This window comes from Delphinapterus leucas, chromosome 4 (assembly GCF_059928025.1).
Source record: "Delphinapterus leucas isolate spDelLeu-1000000601 "Yukka" chromosome 4, BTC_Dleu_Yukka2, whole genome shotgun sequence".
Lineage (NCBI taxonomy): Eukaryota > Metazoa > Chordata > Mammalia > Artiodactyla > Monodontidae > Delphinapterus > Delphinapterus leucas.
This window is the reverse complement of record NC_143132.1, coordinates 136,296,767-136,315,915: the sequence shown is the minus strand read 5'-3', so window position 1 is coordinate 136,315,915 and position 19,149 is coordinate 136,296,767. Positions and strand designations below refer to the sequence as shown.

The window sequence follows — 19,149 nt, the reverse complement described above, 5'->3', positions numbered from 1 at the left end:
TGCAAATGAAGCAACTGACAAAGGATTAATCTCCAAAATTTACAAGCAGCTCATGCGGCTCAATAACAAAAAAACAAACAAACCAATCCGAAAATGGGCAGAAGACCTAAATAGACATTTCTCCAGAGAAGATATACAGACTGCCAACAAACACATGAAAGAATGCTCAACATCATTAATCATTAGAGAAATGCAAATCAAAACTACAATGAGATATCATCTCATACCGGTCAGAATGGCTATCATCAAAAAATCTAGAAACAATAAGTGCTGGAGAGGGTTTGGAGAAAAGGGAATACTCTTGCACTGCTGGTGGGAATGTGAATTGGTATAGCCACTATGGAGAACATTATGGAGGTTCCTTAAAAAACTACAAATAGAACTACCATATGACCCAGCAATCCCATTACTGGGCATATACCCTGAGAAAACTGTAATTCAAAAAGAGTCATGTACCAAAATGTTCATTGCAGCTCTATTTACAATACCCAGGAAATGGAAACAACCTAAGTGCCCATCATCGGATGAATGGATAAAGAAGATGTGGCACATATATACAATGGAATATTACTCAGCCATATAAAGAAACGAAATTGAGCTATTTATAATGAGGTGGATGGACCTAGAGCCTGTCATACAGAGTGAAGTAAGTCAGAAAGAGAAAGACAAATACCGTATGCTAATACATATATATGGAATTTAAGGGGAAAAAAATGTCATGAAGAACCTAGGGGTAAGACAGGACTAAAGAGACAGACCTTCTAGGGAATGGACTTGAGGATATGGGGAGGGGGAAGGGTAAGCTGTGACAAAGTGAGAGAGTGGTATGGACGTATATACACTACCAAACGTAAAATAGATAGCTAGTGGGAAGCAGCTGCATAGCACAGGGAGATCAGCTCGGTGCTTTGTGACCACCTAGAGGGGTGGGATAGGGAGGGTGGGAGGGAGGGAGACACAAGAGGGAAGAGATATGGGAACATATGTATATGTATAACTGATTCACTTTGTTATAAAGCAGAAACTGACACACCATTTTAAACCAATTATACTCCAATAAAGATGTAAATAAAATAAAAAAAAAAAAATAAATAAATTATGAGAAGTGAGTAAATTTCCACGTGAGACAGAAAAACACCCTCGTAGGGCTTAGAGATCAGAAGTTTGTCTCAGAAAAAGGTGGTTCTGCCAGAGGCAAATTCAAACACACGAGGAGAGACAATAAGACAGTTACGAAGGACTTCCCTGGTCGTCCAGTGGTTAAGACTCAGTGCTTCCACCGCAGTGGGCAAGGGTTCAATCCCTAGTAGGGGAAATAAGATCTCACATGCCATAGGGCACAGCCAAAAAGACAAAATAAAAACTTAAAAAAAAAAGACATTTATGAAAAAGGGTAATCCTTTCTTTAAATTCTGACACTAGTCAGATTCTCTGTAGAGCCCAGAGTCTGTTTTGAAGGCTATACTTTGAAATATCTGAATATCCTGAGAGGCAGACATCATGAACCGCCTCTCTGGGTGGTCTGGATTTAAACCTGCTTCAGTGAAAGATTAAGATACAAAGCTATCTCAAGAGTATTCCAGGTCTGATTTTATTAAAAGTGCAATACTCTATCTTTCTTGTTTACCTCTTGGAAAAAGTAGATGTTGTGGCAATTTGCAAACTGTATTAAAATTTCTCCCACACCGTTTTATACTTCAGTTACCACTGAAACTGGACTAATTTTTAAATGAAGAATGCCATTTTTCTTTGTTACACTGAACAACTGTTTAAATCTGTTTTTCTGGGAAAAGGTGTCCTACAAATAAGTTTCTTACCTTTTATAGAGGTTTTGAGACACAAAGAGGTTAAGAAGGCAATCGTGTAGCTTCTGTTTACTTCCCTGCTGCTGGAATAGCCAAGGCAGTTCATCTGCACTCCTCCAAGTCACTCGGTCCTGACTATTAGAAGAGAAGGGACAACATTCAATAATACATTGCTACAATTAGATCACTTTAAAAGACTACAGACAAATGCTAAAGGAGGAGAGAGACATCTGAGATATATCTCTGACTCTGAGTATAATCTAATGCTGAGAAAGCTAGGTCAAAATCAGAAACTTGACCAATCTAACTATGAAAACAAAGTGATATTCAGGACCACTGACCAAACTCTAAAGTTTATTTTCCTAAAATTGAACTATTAAAAAAAACATAAAAAGACACAAATATACACACACAGGTATAAACAGACACACACATATTTTTAAACTATTTAAACTATTTAACTAGAATAAAATAAAAATAATAAAATGATCCTGCATTGAGACCACTTAAGTTTAAATCTTCAGCATAATATTAAAAGACTGACTTACATAATCATCTTTTGTTCTTTTGGCATTAACAGAATAGGAGAGGACTTAACCTTTTAAAATAATAAGGACATTTTTATACATTAAGTTACACAAGAAAGAGAAATAAGGACACAGAGGTAGAGCGTGTTGCAGAAGCTACAGAAAAACAACATGGACATTTATAATACCTTAGCTGCATGGTGAAATAGTTGGTTAGCTTTTGCCTATATGAAGAAATAATGGTGGGACCTTCCATGTACTCTAGTCTCACTGTTTCCCAAGCCTATGGAGAAAAAGAAAAAACATTACAGTCTATTTTCTGTAAGTCACTGTACAATCTAACAATGAATTTGTAAAAAGAAATTTATAATTATTTCAATTTTATAGTTGTATAATAGAAAGAGCATTAGAATACTTTAAAATTTGGTATATATTTATGCGATAAACTGACATGAGAATTCCTGTAAGAACTCAAAATATAATTCAATTCAAACTTCTGGTGAATACATTAAAAATCTGAAATGTGTTATGCAAAAGTACTAAAAAGAGCAAATTATATTTAAGTGATATACAATAAAGGAGAAAGATAAGCCTGTGAAATTACAAACATTCCACACCTGCATATATAACACAGCATACTCAAGTGAAAGACTTCATTTACATTTGTTTACATGTATAAATCAACCATGGCATTGCAGATGATAAGAATTATATTGGTATTTCTGTGGTATCTGTTGTGATTTCTCCTATTTCTTGTTTCATTTGGGTCTTCTCTCTTTTCTTCTTGGTGACTCTGGCCAGAGGTTTGCCGATGTTTTAAATTTATTTATTTAGTTTTATTTTTGGCTGCATTGGGTGTTTGTTGCTGCACGCGGGCTTTCTCTAGTTGTGGTGAGTGGGGGCTACTCTTCGTGGCAGTGTGTGGGCTTCTCATTGCAGTGCCTTCTCTTGTTGCAGAGCACGGGTTCTAGGTGCACAGGCTTCAGTAGTTGTGGTGTGCGGGCTCAGTAGTTGTGGCTCATGGGCTCTAGAGTGAAGGCTCAGTCACTGTGGCACAGGGGCTTAGTTGCTCTGTGGCATGTGGGATCTCCCCAGACTAGGGCTTGAACCTGTGTCCCCTGCATTGGCAGGTGGATTCTTAACCACTGTGCCACCAGGGAAGTCCCGATGTTTGTCAATTTTGTTTACCCTTTCAAAGAACCAGTTCTTGGTATTATTGATTTTTTCTATTGTTTTTTAAATCTCGATTTTATTTATTTCCTCTCTGATCTTTATTATCTCCTTCCTTCTGCTGACTTTAGGTTTTGTTTGTTCTATTTCTAATTCTTTTATGTGGTGGGTTAGGTTGTTTATTTGAGATTTTTCTTATCTCTATGAACTTCCCTCTAAGAACTGCTTTTGCTGCATCCCATAGATTTTGTATGGTTGTGTTTTCATTGTCATTTGCCTCAAGGTGTTTTTAAATTTCTTCTTTGATTTCATCATTGACCCACTGGTTTTTCAGTAGTATGTTGCTTAGTCTCCATGTAATTTTTTTTTTCTCATTTATTTTTCTGTGGTTGATTTCTAGTTTCATGACATTTGTGGTCAGAAAAGATGCTTGAAATAATTTCTATACTTTTAAATTTGTTGAGACTTGTTTTGTGCCCTAGTATGTGGTCAATCCTACAGAATGTTCCATGTGCACTTGAAAAGAATGTGTATTCTGCTTTATTTGGGATGTAATGTCTTGAAAATATCAATTAAGTCTAACTGTTCTATTGAATCATTTAGGATCTCTGTTGCCTTATTGATTTTCTGTCTCAAAGATCTGTCCATTGATGTGAGTAGGGTATTAAAATCTCCAACCATTATTGTATTCCCATCAATTTCTCCTGTTATGTCTGTTAGTATTTATTTTATGTATTTGGGTGCTCCTATATTGGGTGCATATATGTTGATGGGTGTAATATCCTCTCCTTGTATTGATCCTTATATCATTATATAGTGTCCTTCTTTATCTTTCTTTATAGCCTTTGTTTTAAAGTCTATTTTGTCTGATATGAGTATTGCAACCCCACTTTCTTGTCATTTCCATTTGCATGAAATATCTTTTTCCATCCCCTCATTTTCAATCTATATGTGTCCTTTGCCCTAAAATGGGTCTCTTGTAGGCAGCATATTGTCAACTCTTGTTTTTTTCTCCAATCTGCCACTGTGTCTTTTGACTGGAGCATCTAGTCCATTGACAGCTGAGGTAATTATTGATAGATATGTATTTATTGCCATTTTAAACCTTGTTTTCCCATTGATTTTATATTTCTTCTTTGTCCCTTTCTTTTTCTTTTTGTTTTTCCTTTCATGGTTTGATGATTTTCTTTTGTATTATGCTTACGTTCTCTTCTTTTTGGTTTTTGTGAGTCTATTGTATGTTTTTGATTTATGGTTACCCTGTTTTTCAAGTATGTTAACCCCTTCCTATATCTACTTGCCTTACACTGGTAGTTACATAGGCTCAAACACATTCTAGAAAAAAAAATCTACATTTTCTTATGCTCTTCTCCCATGTTTTATGATTTTGATGTCCTTTTTTACATCTTCACGTTTGCCCTTTTGCTGTTTGTTGTGGTTCATGTGTGATTCTGTGAATCACCACTCTCACAGAAATTGTTCTTTTTAATCTGTGTACTGGCTTATTTAAGTGATTTACTTTCCAATTGTGGTTTTCTCTTCCCTAGAGACTTACTTCTTTTCTATTTAGATAAGATCTTTCAATATTTCCTTTAGTATAGGTTTAGTTTTGCTTGTCTGAAAAATTTTTATTTCTCCTTCTATTCTAAATGATAATCTTGGTGGGTGGAATTTCCTAGGTTGCAGGTTTTTCCCTTTCAGAACTTTGAATATATCTTGTCACTCCCTTCTGGCTTGCAACGCTCCTGTAGAGAAATCAGCTGATAGCCTTATGGGGGTTGCCTTGTAATCAACTCTTTGTTTTTCTCTTGCTGCCTTTAGAATCCTCTCTTTATGTTTAACTTTTGCCATTTTTATTATAATATGTCTTGGTGTAGGTCTGTTTGGGTTTATCTTGTTTGGGACCCTCTGTGCTTCCTGAACCTGGGTATCTGTTTCCTTCTTTAGGTTTGGGAAGTTTTCAGCCATAATTTCTTCAAATACATTTTCAATCCCCTTTTCTCTTTCTTCTACTTCTGGGATCCCTATTATGCATAGATTGGCATGCTTTATATTATCCCATAGGTCTCTTATATTGCTTTCATTTTTTTTTCATTTGTCTTTCTGTCTGCTGTTCTGATAGGGTGATTTCCATTATTCTATCTTCCAGATCACTTATTCATTCTTCTGCATTATTCATTCTGCTATTCATTGTCTTAAGCTCAGTTTTCATTTCAGCAAGTGAATTTTCTAATTTTTCTTGGCTCTTCCTTATAGTTTCTAGTTCCTTTTTACAGTAATCTGTATTTCTATCAATAGTCCTTCTTAATTCCTTCAGTATTTTCATTATCTCTTTTTTGAACTCAGTGTCTATTAGACTGAAGAAGTCTGTTTCATTGTTTGTTCTTTACGAGGAATTCTCTTGATCTTTTAATTGGGAGTGGTTCCTCTGATTCATTTTACTTATATTTCTCTTGCTCTATGAGTTTAGGAGAAACAATTTTCTACTGTGGTCTTGGAGGGCTATTTTTACATGGCAGCATCCCTGAGTAGGCTGTGTGGGTTTAATATTTTTTGGTGCAAGGCCGTAAGAGAATACTATGAACAATTACATGCCAACAAATTCAACAACCTAGAAGAAATGGACAACTTTCTAGAAACATACAACCCATTAAAACTGAATCAAGAAGAAATAGGTAACTTGAACAGACTGATAACTAGAAGTGAAATAGAATCTGTAATTTAAAAACTCCCTACAAACAAAAGTCCTGGGTCAGATGGCTTCACAGGGGAATTCTACTGAATGTACAAGGAAGAACTTATACCAATCCTTCTCAAACTCTTCTAAAAGACTGAAGAGGAAGGAACACTCCCAAAAACACTCTGTGAAGCCACCATCACCCTGATACAAAAACCAGACAAAGACACTACTAAAATAGAAAATTACAGGTCAATATCTTTGATGAATATAGATGCAAAAATTCTCAACAAAAATGTTAACAAACTGAATCCAACAACACATAAAAAAGATCATACACCACAATCAAGTTGGATTCATCCCAGGGTCACAAGGATGGTTCAACATACGCAAATCAATCAATATGATACACCACATCAACAAAAGAAAAGACAAACATCACATGATCATCTTAATAGATGCAGAAAAAGCATTTGAGAAAATTCAATATCCAATCATGATAAAAACTCTTACCAAAGTGGGTATAGAGGGAACATATTTCAACATAATAAAAGTTATTTATGACAAACCAACAGCCAATATAATACTCAATGGTGAAAAGATAAAAGCTTTCCCGCTAAAATCTGGAAGAAGACAAGGGTGACCACTCTCACCACTTCTCTTCAACATAGTATTGGAAGTCCAAGCCACAGAAGTCAGACAAGAAAAAAAGTAAAAGTATTCAAATTGGTAGGGAAGAGTTAAAATTGTCATTATATGCAGATGACATGATACTATATATAGAAAACCTTAAAGACTCCACACAAAAACTATTAGAACTGATGAACAAATTCAGTAAGGTAGCAGGATACAAGATTAACATACAGAAATCCATTGCATTTCTATATACTAATAATGAAACATCAGAAAGGGAATGTAAAAAAAACAAACAAAACAATCCCTTTTAAAATCACATCCAAAAAAAAAAATATGGAGGAATAAACCTGACCCAGGAGGTGAAAGACTTTTATGCTGAGAACTACAAAACATTAATAAAGGAAACTGAAGATGATTCAAAGAAATGGAAAGATATCCCATGCTCTTGGATTGGAAGAATTAATATTGTTAAAATGGCCATACTACCAAAAGCAATCTACAGATTTAATGTGATCCTAATCAAATTACCCATGACATTTTTCAAAGAACTAGAACAAGTAATCCTAAAATGTATATGGAACCATAAAAGACCCAGAATTGCCAAAGCAATTCTTAGGAAAAAGAACAAACCCTCCCAGACATCAGACAATACTACAAAGCTATAGCAATCAAAAACATGGTATTGGCACAAAAACAGACATATGGATCATTGGAACAGAATAGAGAGCCCAGAAATAAACCCAGACACCCACTGTCAATTAATCTTCAACAAAGGAGGCAAGAACATACAATGGGGAAAAGACAGTCTCTTCAGCAAGTTGTGTTGTAAAAGTTGGACAGCCACATGTAAGTCAGTGAAGTTAGAACACACCCTCACACCATACACAAAAATAAACTCAAAATGGCTTAAAGATTTAAATATAAAAGACATGATACCATAAAACTCCTGGAAGAGAACATAGGCAAGACATTCTCTGACATAAATCGTACCAATGTTTTCTTAAGTCAGTCTCCCAAGGCAATACAAATAAAAGCAAAAATAAACAAACAGGACCTAATCAAACTTACAAGCTTCTGTACAGCAAAGAAAACCATAAAAAAACCAAAAAGACAACCTATAGACTGGGAGAAAATATTTGCCAATGATGCAACCAACAAGGGCTTAATTTCCAAAATATACAAACAGCTCATACAACTCAATAACAAAAAAGCAACAGAATCAAAAAATGGGTGGAAGACCTAAATAGACATTTCTCCAAAGAAGACATACAGATAGCCAATAGGCACGTGAAATTATCTCATCATCGTTAATTATGAGAGAAATGCAAATCAAACTACAATGAGGTACCACCGCACACGAGTTAGATGGCCGTCATTAAAAAGTCTACAAATAACAAATGCTGGAGAGGGTGTGGAGAAAAGGGAACCCTCCTACACTGTTGGTGAGAATGTAAGTTGGTGCAGCTACTATAGAAAACAGTATGGAGGTTCCTTAAAAAACTAAAAATAGAATTATCATATGATCCAGCAATCTCACTCCTAGGCATATTTCTAGACAAAACTATAATTCAAAAAGATATATGCACCCCTATGTTCACAATAGCACTATTTACAATAGCCAAGACATGGAAAAAATCTAAATGTCCATTGACAGATGGACATTCATGAAAAAGAATGAAATAATGCCATTTGCAGCATGGATGGACCTAGTGATTATCATACTAAGTGAAGTAAGTCAGAAAGAGAAAGACAAATACTGTATGTGGAATCTAAAATATGACAAAAATGAACATATCTGTGAAACAGAAACAGATTCACAGACACAGAAAACAGATTTGTGGTTTCCAAAGGGAAGGGTGGGGGGAGAGGGAAGGATCGGGAGTTTGGTATCAGCAGATGCAAACTAGAATATGGAAAAAAAAAGTTATATTAGTCATTATTTACTATGTGCTAGACATCATGTCTAGGACCTTACCAGGATCAATTAATTATTTACCACCTCAATTAATTATCTTTACAACCCCTGAGGTAAGCTGCAAACATCTGCCCAAGGCTCAGAGAACTTGCCCAAGGTTACATTAAGCTGTGAAGAGCTGGGCTGTGTATTGAGGCAGAGTGACTTACAGAGCCCAAGTTCTTAAAACATACATAATATACCAGCAATTCAATGAAATATAAAATTGAAAAAACTACCTTTTAAAGTAATAGCCATTTCACAAAGGTACTTACTTCATAAGAATAATATTAGCCAAATTTGGTATCTAACCTAAAATCACTGGAAAAAATTTTTGTAATGCCAAATTTGAGATTTCAATTTTGTCTTGTAATTGAAATATTTAAAATGATGTGGTATTATACAGCATAATACATATGCGATGATATGTGGACATTTCAATAAGTGAAAAAACCTTATTAAGATAACATTTACCTGTAGATGTTGAAACTTGAGCAAACCACAACCATAAGTCAACAAACACATTTTGTGTAAACTGTGAATAAGGGAGGTCAAGACAGCCCAGGATAGCTCAGGATAGAATTCCATCAATTCTGATTCACTCACACCATTGTGACTAACATTTACAAGGCAGAGAATCTAGGGAGAAAAAAGAATTAACAATGATTATAAAGCACTTCTATTAGTAACTAACAGCCATTATTTCCACAATTCTTTTAAACTTATTAACTTATTTGAGTTTATCATTCAAGTGATTTAATAAACTAAGAAACAGATTTCTTAAAATAAAACACACTTTCCAAAAGGCACTAATAAGATAGTGTACATATAAAGACTAGCACACCAAAGATAACACACATATAGAAAAAGTTTAGTGAAAATTAAAACTGCAGGAAATGTATTATTAAAACTAATGACAGAGTTCTGATTCTGAGAAGATGGTGGAAGAAAACAGTCCTCCTACTACAAATGCCTGTTAATGTCAGATAACATGTAACAAAACATTTCCAAAAGCACAACTGAACCTGCAGAAAAGAAAGGGAAATCCCCCAAGTATCCCAAATAAATAGGAAACTGAAAATTAGAGGGCTAAGTGCTGGAGCTGCTGTCCCTGGGTGAAGTGAGGAGAGAGGATAAGCAACAGTCTCGTAACTTAGCTTGGGTTTTCACACCCACAGTCAGGATGGAAGAGGAGCCTTTAAGCTCTGTGAAGCAAGGAGCTGGAACTATGATAGAATGCTTGCCAACACAGGGACCTATCAAAGGCTGTCCCCTTAGTGATGGAGTGCCTGAGGGAAACAGCGAACAGACAGAAGACTGTGGGCTTAGAGGCAGAATGAAAAGTCAAACCCAGGGGAACCCCCAACCTGAGAAATAGACATAAAAATGGATCCAGGTTAAAACTATAAGAGTTCTGCAAGGTTGCTAGTAAATTTCCAAAAATTAAATTGAATAACCAGAAACAAACAATTTTAAAATGTTATTTTAACTATAAAGTCCTTAGAAACAAATTTTAACAAAAGATGTTTAAGACTTTTATGGGGAAGAAGATAAAATGTTATTGATAATCATCATTCAAGAAGATGACTAAATAAATGGAGAGCTATTTAGCTTTCCATGAAGGAGAAGACTTATATGATAATTTCCCCCAACTTAGCCTCTAAATCCAATGCAACTACAATTAAAATTGCATATTGACAGGAATAAAGACACAGACCTACTAGAGAATGGACTTGACGATATGGGGAGGGGGAAGGGTAAGCTGTGACAAAGCGAGAGAGTGGCATGGACATATATACACTACCAGACGTAAAACAGATAGCTAGTGGGAAACAGCCGCATAGCACAGGGAGATCAGCTTGGTGCTTCGTGACCACCTAGAGGGATGGGATAGGGAGGGTGGGAGGGAGGGAGACGTAAGAGGGAAGAGATATGGGAACATATGTATATGTATAACTGATTCACTTTGTTATAAAGCAGAAACTAACACACCATTGTAAAGCAATTATACTCCAATAAAGATGTAAAAAAAAGTTGCATATTGAGTTTCCATGGCACTTTGCTGAGCCAATTCTAAAAATACATGTGGGAAATTAGCCAAGACAACTGTGGAAAATATTAAGAGGGGGTTTGCCTAACCAAATATCAAAGCTTACTTTAAAGTTCTAATAGTTAAGACAGTGGTATTGACAAGGAATAGTAAATTGGAACAGAAGAGCCTAGAAACAGACTCTTGTTTATATGTGAGCTTGATATTTGACAGATGGCATTCCAAATCAGTAGAAAAGATGTATTAAGTACAATGAACAATTAACTAGCTGTATTTTAAAAGATTGAGAAGTAGGTTCCTGGGAATTCCCTGCCGTGGCCCAGGTTCAATCCCTGGTCAGGGAATTAAGATCCCGCAAGTCATGTAGCTAAAAAAAAAAAAAAAAAAGAAGTAGATTCCTTCCTCACACAATAAATAAAAATATATCATATGAGTTAAGGACTCACACATGAAGAACAAAATTATAAAATATTTTGAAGGGAAAAAAATATAAGAATACTTTTATGATAGCAAAGGATTAAAAAAAAATAAGATACAACAGGCATAAGCCATGAAAGAAACTGTTGATAAATCTGACTTCATTAAAATAAAACTTTGTATAATGACGCCATAAAGTTAAAAGACAAGAACAGGAAAAAGACACTGATTTGCAAACTCTATAACAAAGGATTTGTATTCAATATGTAGAACATTTAAAAACTCCTAACAGATCAACAAGAAAAAGTCAACTCCGTTAAAAAATGGGTAAAGGACTTGAACAAGCAATTCACCTAAGAGGAAACAAGAATAACCAAGAAGCATGAAAAGATGAAAAATCTCCATGATAATCAGGAAAATGCAAATTCCCTGAGATATCACTTCTGGCCACAGCACACTATGGTAGTGGGTATAGTATATGCTCAAAACATATTTAGCATTACACGGATTTACTGTTTACTTCAATTCACACACAAATACAAACAAGGCAAAATAATCTTCACTTTATAAGTTTACTACACTTTACCTGTTTCATTAGCTCTTTATCCATATCATTTGTCATGGACTCCTGGATAGATCGAAGAACAAGTCTATATAATGAAACAGTATCTTGACACTGGAAACACTGAAGAAGGATTTTATCTAAATTGCCTGCTCTCCCAGCACTGTTGGAATTGAGAACAGATTTAATTTCTTACAGTCTGCCAACATCTGTGAAAAATTTGGGGTAAATAAAAACAGTGCTCTATTTTAACTCTATGTTTTGTACTGTTTAACTGGTAACAACAGGAATTCAATAAAACATGACACAGGAAAACATTAGTTTTATGGGGCTGCTAGAGTCATCACAGTTATTTTAGTGTATTACCATTTAATTCAATTCAATAAACATATGCTGGGACTTAACTATGTATCAAGTAATTACTATACATTATAGAACATAAAAATGAGTAAGACATGGTTCTTATCACCTAGAGGCATGCCACCTACATACAGGAAGCAGGAAAATAATTATAAATAAGTATTATTAGTTAGCCATGCAAATTAAATTAAAAAAAATAGAACCAGAATTTGGAAAACATCAGGCTAAAGAAAATCAGTAAATGGGGTTTGTTTTAAAATATTACACAATATTTACCAGTAGTTTCCTTTTTAAATACAAAGATATGCAAAGAATAGGGAAAAAACAAAAAAATGGTTCCATAGTCCCTCTTAAAAGAGATAATTTCAATAACTATTATGAAATGCATGACTCTTGAACTGTACTTATGCAAGCCACTGATGTTCACAGATGTACCGCCACAACTCTGGGGACAGCGAAGATATCAAATATCATGGACAATTCAAAGTTTCAGAAGATTTTTTTCGTTTCAAATTTGGTGCTTCAGGTGAGAATGTGGATTTAAGAGACAAGAGTACTAGATTTAGTGTCTAGAATATGAGTTGTGCTAGGATTACAACCTACTGTGATGAATACCAAAACAAGTGTTGATCTTTTTACCTCTGGTTGCGAACAGACAGAGTAGGTGAGGCTGTACTGAAGAAGAAGTAAAAGTAGTAAAACTCTCTACTGCTTATCTAAAGGCAAATTATGAATGGATTTCTAAAATAGAAGACCAATTGTAAGATGAAAGGTTTATCAGGACGTGGGAACAGAGACAATTAAAAATTCCTACCTACATACCTACCTACTGATAGTGAAAGACACCTGAAATGACATTTTTATGCCTTAGTTGTCTCCTCACTTTCTCAAAGCTAGGGGCCTCAAGGAGGCGACAATGAGCACTTCTGGGTGGGCCCCAAATTGAGGGCAAAGATGGCCTTCTTTTGCAGTTGTCTCCTCACTTTCTCAAAGCTAGGGGCCTCAAGGAGGCAACAATGAGCACTCCTGGGTGGGCCCCAAATTGAGGCCAAAGATGGCCTTCTTTTGCAACCTCCAGTCAGGAGAAGGTTATTGTGATGAAAACCAGACAGATATATCCAACAAGTTCTGATATTCAAGGACTAGCAGCAATCTTCAGTCATAAGTCACATTCTCATGGTTGTTAGTATCACTGTTAGAATAAACAGAATCTTAGTGGCCCAAGAGATTGTCATAATGATCAGTTTTCAGTTTCACACGGTGAAGAAGCGTTCTGCAGCAAACACAAACATGCTGAAGATGACATAAAATAACCACCACTTACCACGCAATCATTTTGCCGAAAAGAGTGACATAAAGGGCATTGCAGGTTGTAGCAGAACGACAGTGTCGTTCTAGCTTCTTCTCCTGCACCAGTTTACCAAAAAACAAAACAGAAATACAAAACCACCCTGGAATTAAGCGGTCTTTACAACCAAGCCATCAACAAATATCCCTGCAGAAGTAACACGGTTCCTGCCACCTCATCAGCAGCATCACTGCCGTGTGGTACTGGACCACAGATGCCGTCAACATGCAAATGCTTTTTTGCTTTTAAAATACTGCTTAATATAATATAGCAAACCTTAAGACCAAAGTCTTTTTTATTGCTTCTTCTATATCTGTTATTAGTTTAAGAGTAAATGCATTTAAGAAAGTAATTATTACTAAGTTCCAATTTTCCTTAGAACCATATAGAGTACTAAATTGAATTTTAAGTCTCATATAAGGTGTTTTTAAAAGGAAAGCTATAGAGAGTAAAAGAAAGCAGCAAAATTAAAAATACTTACCTGCTCTTTACTCAATTTAATGTCTACAGAGTGGCATTCTGCGATTATAATAGATTTTGCATCTTTAGGATTTAAAGGGTCAAGATGAAGTGTAGGCCACAACCTTTTATTTAAAGAAAAGAAAAATGAAATTCTCTTTTAATAATACAACAAAGCTGTAGTCTACCCACAAGACTAGTCAAAGTCCATTACAAGAATTAAATTTTTATACTGCCTTCATAAAATAAACAAAATTAATCTCTGTTAATCATATTAATGGTATTTTATTTTTTAGCAATTAATCACAACAAACACTGTTATAAATAGCTTATACACGAAGTGTATAACATTTCCAGTTCTATACCATCAGTAAAACAACACAGGTATTAGTGCCTGTGAGGAATAGTGTCAGACAGTCTTCGTCCACAGAACACCCTACAACATCCATTCTCAATGGGGTGGTGAAAATTGTTTGTTGGGGAGGGGAAATCTTACTCTCTTTATGCATAAAGCACAAATATACACACATATCTATTTATATTCATGAATTGATATATGATATATGTATGGTATTAACACTTCTTGGTAGGTGATTAGGAAGAAAATCACTAACGGGCTCCTAGGGTGGGGAGGCAAAAATAGGTCAAGAAACACTGCCTTACAGAACTCAACCACTGCAGTCCTTTTTGAGGACTGTTAAGGTGAGCTTACATTTCAGGACCACAGGTCTCTGGTCTATTTTTCCTAGCCCGGCCTTCCCAGTTTTCCTCACTCATAAATTTAACTGCCTACTAGACATCACCAATTGGAGCTACAATCGGCAACTCAAACAAACCATGTCCAAAGACAAAAGTCATGACCTTTGCTCCACAAACCTGCCCATCCTTTGTGTTTCCCATCTCAGTTCATGGAACCACAGTTTACTTAATTTCTCAAGCCAGAAACCTGGGAGCTATCCTAGCTTTCTTTCTCACATCTCTGATCTAACCTCCCACCAAATCCTATAGATTGCATCCTTTTCTTGAATTTGTCCACTTCTCCCCATCCTCACTGACATCATATGAAAAATATGAGAAATACACATATCAAAAACCTTTCTTTGTTTATACTTTAAAAAGTTCATGTAATCTGAAAGAATTAAATTTAGCACTTACCTCCATGCTGGAGGGCATGTTTCCACATTCACAGAAACAATTACTCTTACATTCACTGGCAGTGGATCTATCAGCCATTTCATGTGTTTTTCAACTTGCTTAAAAATATAAAAACAAAATTCCATCTATTAATTCAAAATATTTCAAAAGCAACCCAATAACAGCTCCCCAAGTAAAATGAAATTCTCATTAAATTTCTCATTATTATTAAGGATAAAATCTTATTTTTTGGATGATTTATCTCAGAATATTAGAAGAACAAGTGGCAAAACACTACTATCACTGATCTGAATTCTGGGCATGTAAGGAAATGTCAAGGCCCTAAAACCATGTCAAAATGAACAATATTTGCTAATTGTGAAAATACAGTTGGTCCTTCCCAATAAGATACTAGCATCTACTGGCATATATACATATATATATATATATATATATATATATATATATATATATATATATATTTTATCCACATGCTTCCTCTCTAGAAATTAAGCAGAAATAAAAGAAACAACATCAACATTTTCTTCTCACAAACATATGATTTAAATGTTTGCTACAGTCACTACAAATATTTTTGTCTCTTTCTGAGTATATCAATAGGTTAAAAAGTGAAAACATACCTGAATTTGATCTATAGAATCAATAATGATGATGATGCTGCCTTGATGACGGGCAGAGAGTTTTTCCAGCCAATGTGGAAATTCTTCCAGAAGCTTAGCAGGATCCAATGTCAGAGCAGATACTGACCAAGAATGCTGCATCAACTACAAGGTGAGAACACATGCAAATTAAAGTAGCTACACTGTATCACAACTGGTGAGAAGTATTTCTGTCTCTGCATTTTAAACCAAAATTGTCACCAAAAGGACCCAACTGCATTGAGTATAATTTTTAACCTTATGCAAAACCAAAACAAATGTGTAATACTGAAAATTGGTTTATCATCAGGTACTCAGGCCTGACAACTTCTGAATCTAAATAAAATTTCTGATAACTCCAAAAGATGGTGTACTTTTCTACCTTTAGAGTCAGTCGTTTAATAATCAAGGAAGACTCTGAGCTGGTTGACATGGGCCTCCCCACAAAATGAGAAAGAACTAGTGTGTTAGGGGAATTCTTCTGTTGTAACTGGATCCTGAAAGAAAAAGACCTTTTATAAGACTGATGAAGCTCCTTTACGGTCAACAAAAAAAGAATTCACAATGCATTAAGCATCAAATGCTACCTGTTAGTAATTACATGGTCAGTCAATTTTGAATTAATACGGGAAATTTCCATTTTTACACCACTTTTAGATTCTTTTAAATAAACCATTAAAAATTATAGCTTCATTTTAATTACAAATTGGTGTTACTAACGTAAACCAAAACACTATACATTTGAGGTTAAAGTATTAGTAAAATGAGCATTAACCTTTAATTACAAGTATGTTATTAAAGGAAAATGGAAGTTTCTTTGTTAAATACAAAAGTAGTATTTCCAAACATAACTCTGAATAACAGGGCAATAAAAAGGAAACAACATACACCAACTCCTCAATGTAAATAATAACTATAAGTGAAAGGGAATGGTCTTACCACTTGTTTTTCAATAATATGAAGAACTAAAATAAAACTAAGAGTTTATTAGCTTATATGAACCTTAGTCCATAATTTGAAGAACTAGTTTGCATTCATAGTAAAGATTATCCTTTATTTTGATATTCTTTATGATTTATTCCACTCTAGTCAGTCTTTGTCTTGTTTCAAATATTTAAAATCCCAATGAAACTTTTAAGATGAAGCCAGTAATTGAAAATAAAGGCACATGCCCTCTATAATTCACCTAACTCCATGCCACAGTGACCACTCCCTTAGCTCTGACCTACATAATTTATGTACACAATCACAAATGCTCACATTTCCTATTCCTTTCTCATTCTGTATCTTCTCTCTAACTTTCAAATTGTATATATCTCAGGGTATGAGTCTGTTATATTACTCCTTTTGCTTTTTTAATGTTCAGTACAGGCCCTGCAGCAAGGTAGACATTCAATAATTCATTTTGTTGAACGAGCTCAGTAATTCAAATGATGACAACGATAACAATTTAATTGCACTGAATCATACCACTTTGATAAAAGAAGGGACTTTCCAGAGCCTGGTCCTCCAGACACAAGAAGGGGTGGAATTGGTGCTGGTGCTGCCACTAGATCATTAAGGCGCTGGTAATACTAGAAATAAAAATGAATTTAAATTGTGAAGAACATGCCTCTTAGAATACTAAATAGAGTCAATTTCTGATTATCCTCTGAAATCAGTGGAGAAAAGCTGCATGAAAAAATGAAATCTACTTTTAATCAATAGCACCCTCATAACTGCTTATTTTTATGGCTGGTTAAATATGTCCAAAGTAGTAAACTAAGAATGGGCCCCAATTTCTCCTACCATAGTATTAATGGATGAGGGGCAACCTTTCAGATCCCCACGGGGCTTTGCACCATTCAGATGTCCTGCAGAATGCTGCAGAGAGACTACTGCATTACCCCAAGTTCCTGAACCATGGAAAGTACCACAGGTGGCCTTGAGGGCACCAGCAGGCACCCTACATCTCATGGTCAGAAGAACACCTGTCCAGAAGAACACCTGTCCTGTCTCAGTTTCCAGAGAAACAAGAGAGGGTCTTGTCTGGGGCCTTGGAGTCTCCCAACATGCTACTGAGAACCAAGCTAGGACACCTGAGATCTTTCTGAAACTGCATGTGTTCCATGCAAAGTCTGAGAACTCCTATTTCCTAGGCTTTCCCCAGATAGGAAAACCTCATTCAGAGCTGAAAAGGACATGCTCAGAAAACTGAAATATCTCAGTCGTTATAAAGGAGTTTCCAAAGTCATCTTGGGGGTTAGGATGTTTATTAAGTGTACCAGTGGTCTAAATGATAGCTGATAAGGAATCAAAAGAATGTGTAATAAATAAGTAGTTTATGCGAGATTTAGGGTAGCAGAAATTTCCAGCAACTACAATAAATAATTACTTGGTATAGTTTTTCAATCAATTTTTCTGTTTGTCATATCATATTCCCCAGGAATTCAAATATTTCTCATAGAAATGATACTTCTCAAGAAGAAAAGGGCTTAATTGATTTATGACCTTGTAAATCCTAACAATTTAGTTCGTGGTCCCAACTAAAGCCCATTTATAGACCCATGTTTCCCACATTAAGACCCCTTGCCATAGAAGAAAGCATAGGATTTGGAGCCAGAAGACCTAGGTTAAAATCTCACATCTGCAATCTACACCCTGTATGCTCTTAGGCAAACTATAATCTGGACCTTAGGTCCTTCATTTATATAATAAAATAGTGATAGCAATGCCTCTCTTATAAAATGACAACAATTTAACATTTACCATATGCCAGGTACCGTGCCAAGTGCTTTATGTGCATGACCTGATTTAGTCCCCCAAACAACCGTGTGAGATAGGTGTTATTAATTATCCTCATTTTACAGACAAGAAAGTCAAAGTTTAGAGCTAAGTAACTTGATCAAAATCCATAGTGAGGAAATGGTGGAACCAGGACATAAACACTGACAGTCTAAATTATGAAAGTCATTAAAAATCCTATAAAAATACAGCTGTTAGTGACAGCTACTGTAATATTCTTCAAGATATTAGTTCTTATATTAATTTTTAAATATTATTAAGTATTTTTGAACTTGAACACAGATTCTTTGTGCACTTCTAGTTTTGTTTATTTGCTTAGATATTTAAGGATGCTGAAGGACTGACCTGCCTACTGCATTAACTACTCTGCTTTGTTTTCTGAATGTTTGATATTTTGATTCCTCCAAGAATTGGAACAATAGAGAGCCTTCCTATTTTTATCAAGTTTCCTAGGTATCCTAAACTTGGTCTGGTGAATTGCAAATGGTAGCATAATAAACATGTAGTTGATAAATCCTAATCTGTAACTAAACATGTTTGATATTCATAAGTATATTTGAATCTCACACATCTTTCACATGATACAAACCTAAGCACATGTCTCAAC

General features: G+C 35.2%; 1 protein-coding gene across 4 annotated transcripts in view; it reads right to left on the bottom strand.

The window, feature by feature from the left end:
- The window catches only part of NPHP3 (nephrocystin 3), a 55,412-nt gene that overhangs the window by 21,010 nt on the left and 15,253 nt on the right, over positions 1-19,149 (bottom strand). For all 4 annotated transcript variants that reach the window (XM_022582506.2, XM_022582505.2, XM_089911143.1 and 1 more), the window contains exons 10-19: positions 17,229-17,332; positions 16,141-16,255; positions 15,741-15,884; positions 15,121-15,218; positions 13,988-14,090; positions 13,483-13,565; positions 11,823-11,961; positions 9,244-9,408; positions 2,521-2,615; positions 1,818-1,940 (exon numbers count right to left, since the gene is read on the bottom strand). In XM_022582506.2, the coding sequence (XP_022438214.2) occupies positions 1,818-1,940; positions 2,521-2,615; positions 9,244-9,408; positions 11,823-11,961; positions 13,483-13,565; positions 13,988-14,090; positions 15,121-15,218; positions 15,741-15,884; positions 16,141-16,255; positions 17,229-17,332 (1,169 nt within the window). The remainder of the gene's footprint in view (positions 1-1,817; positions 1,941-2,520; positions 2,616-9,243; positions 9,409-11,822; positions 11,962-13,482; positions 13,566-13,987; positions 14,091-15,120; positions 15,219-15,740; positions 15,885-16,140; positions 16,256-17,228; positions 17,333-19,149) is intronic.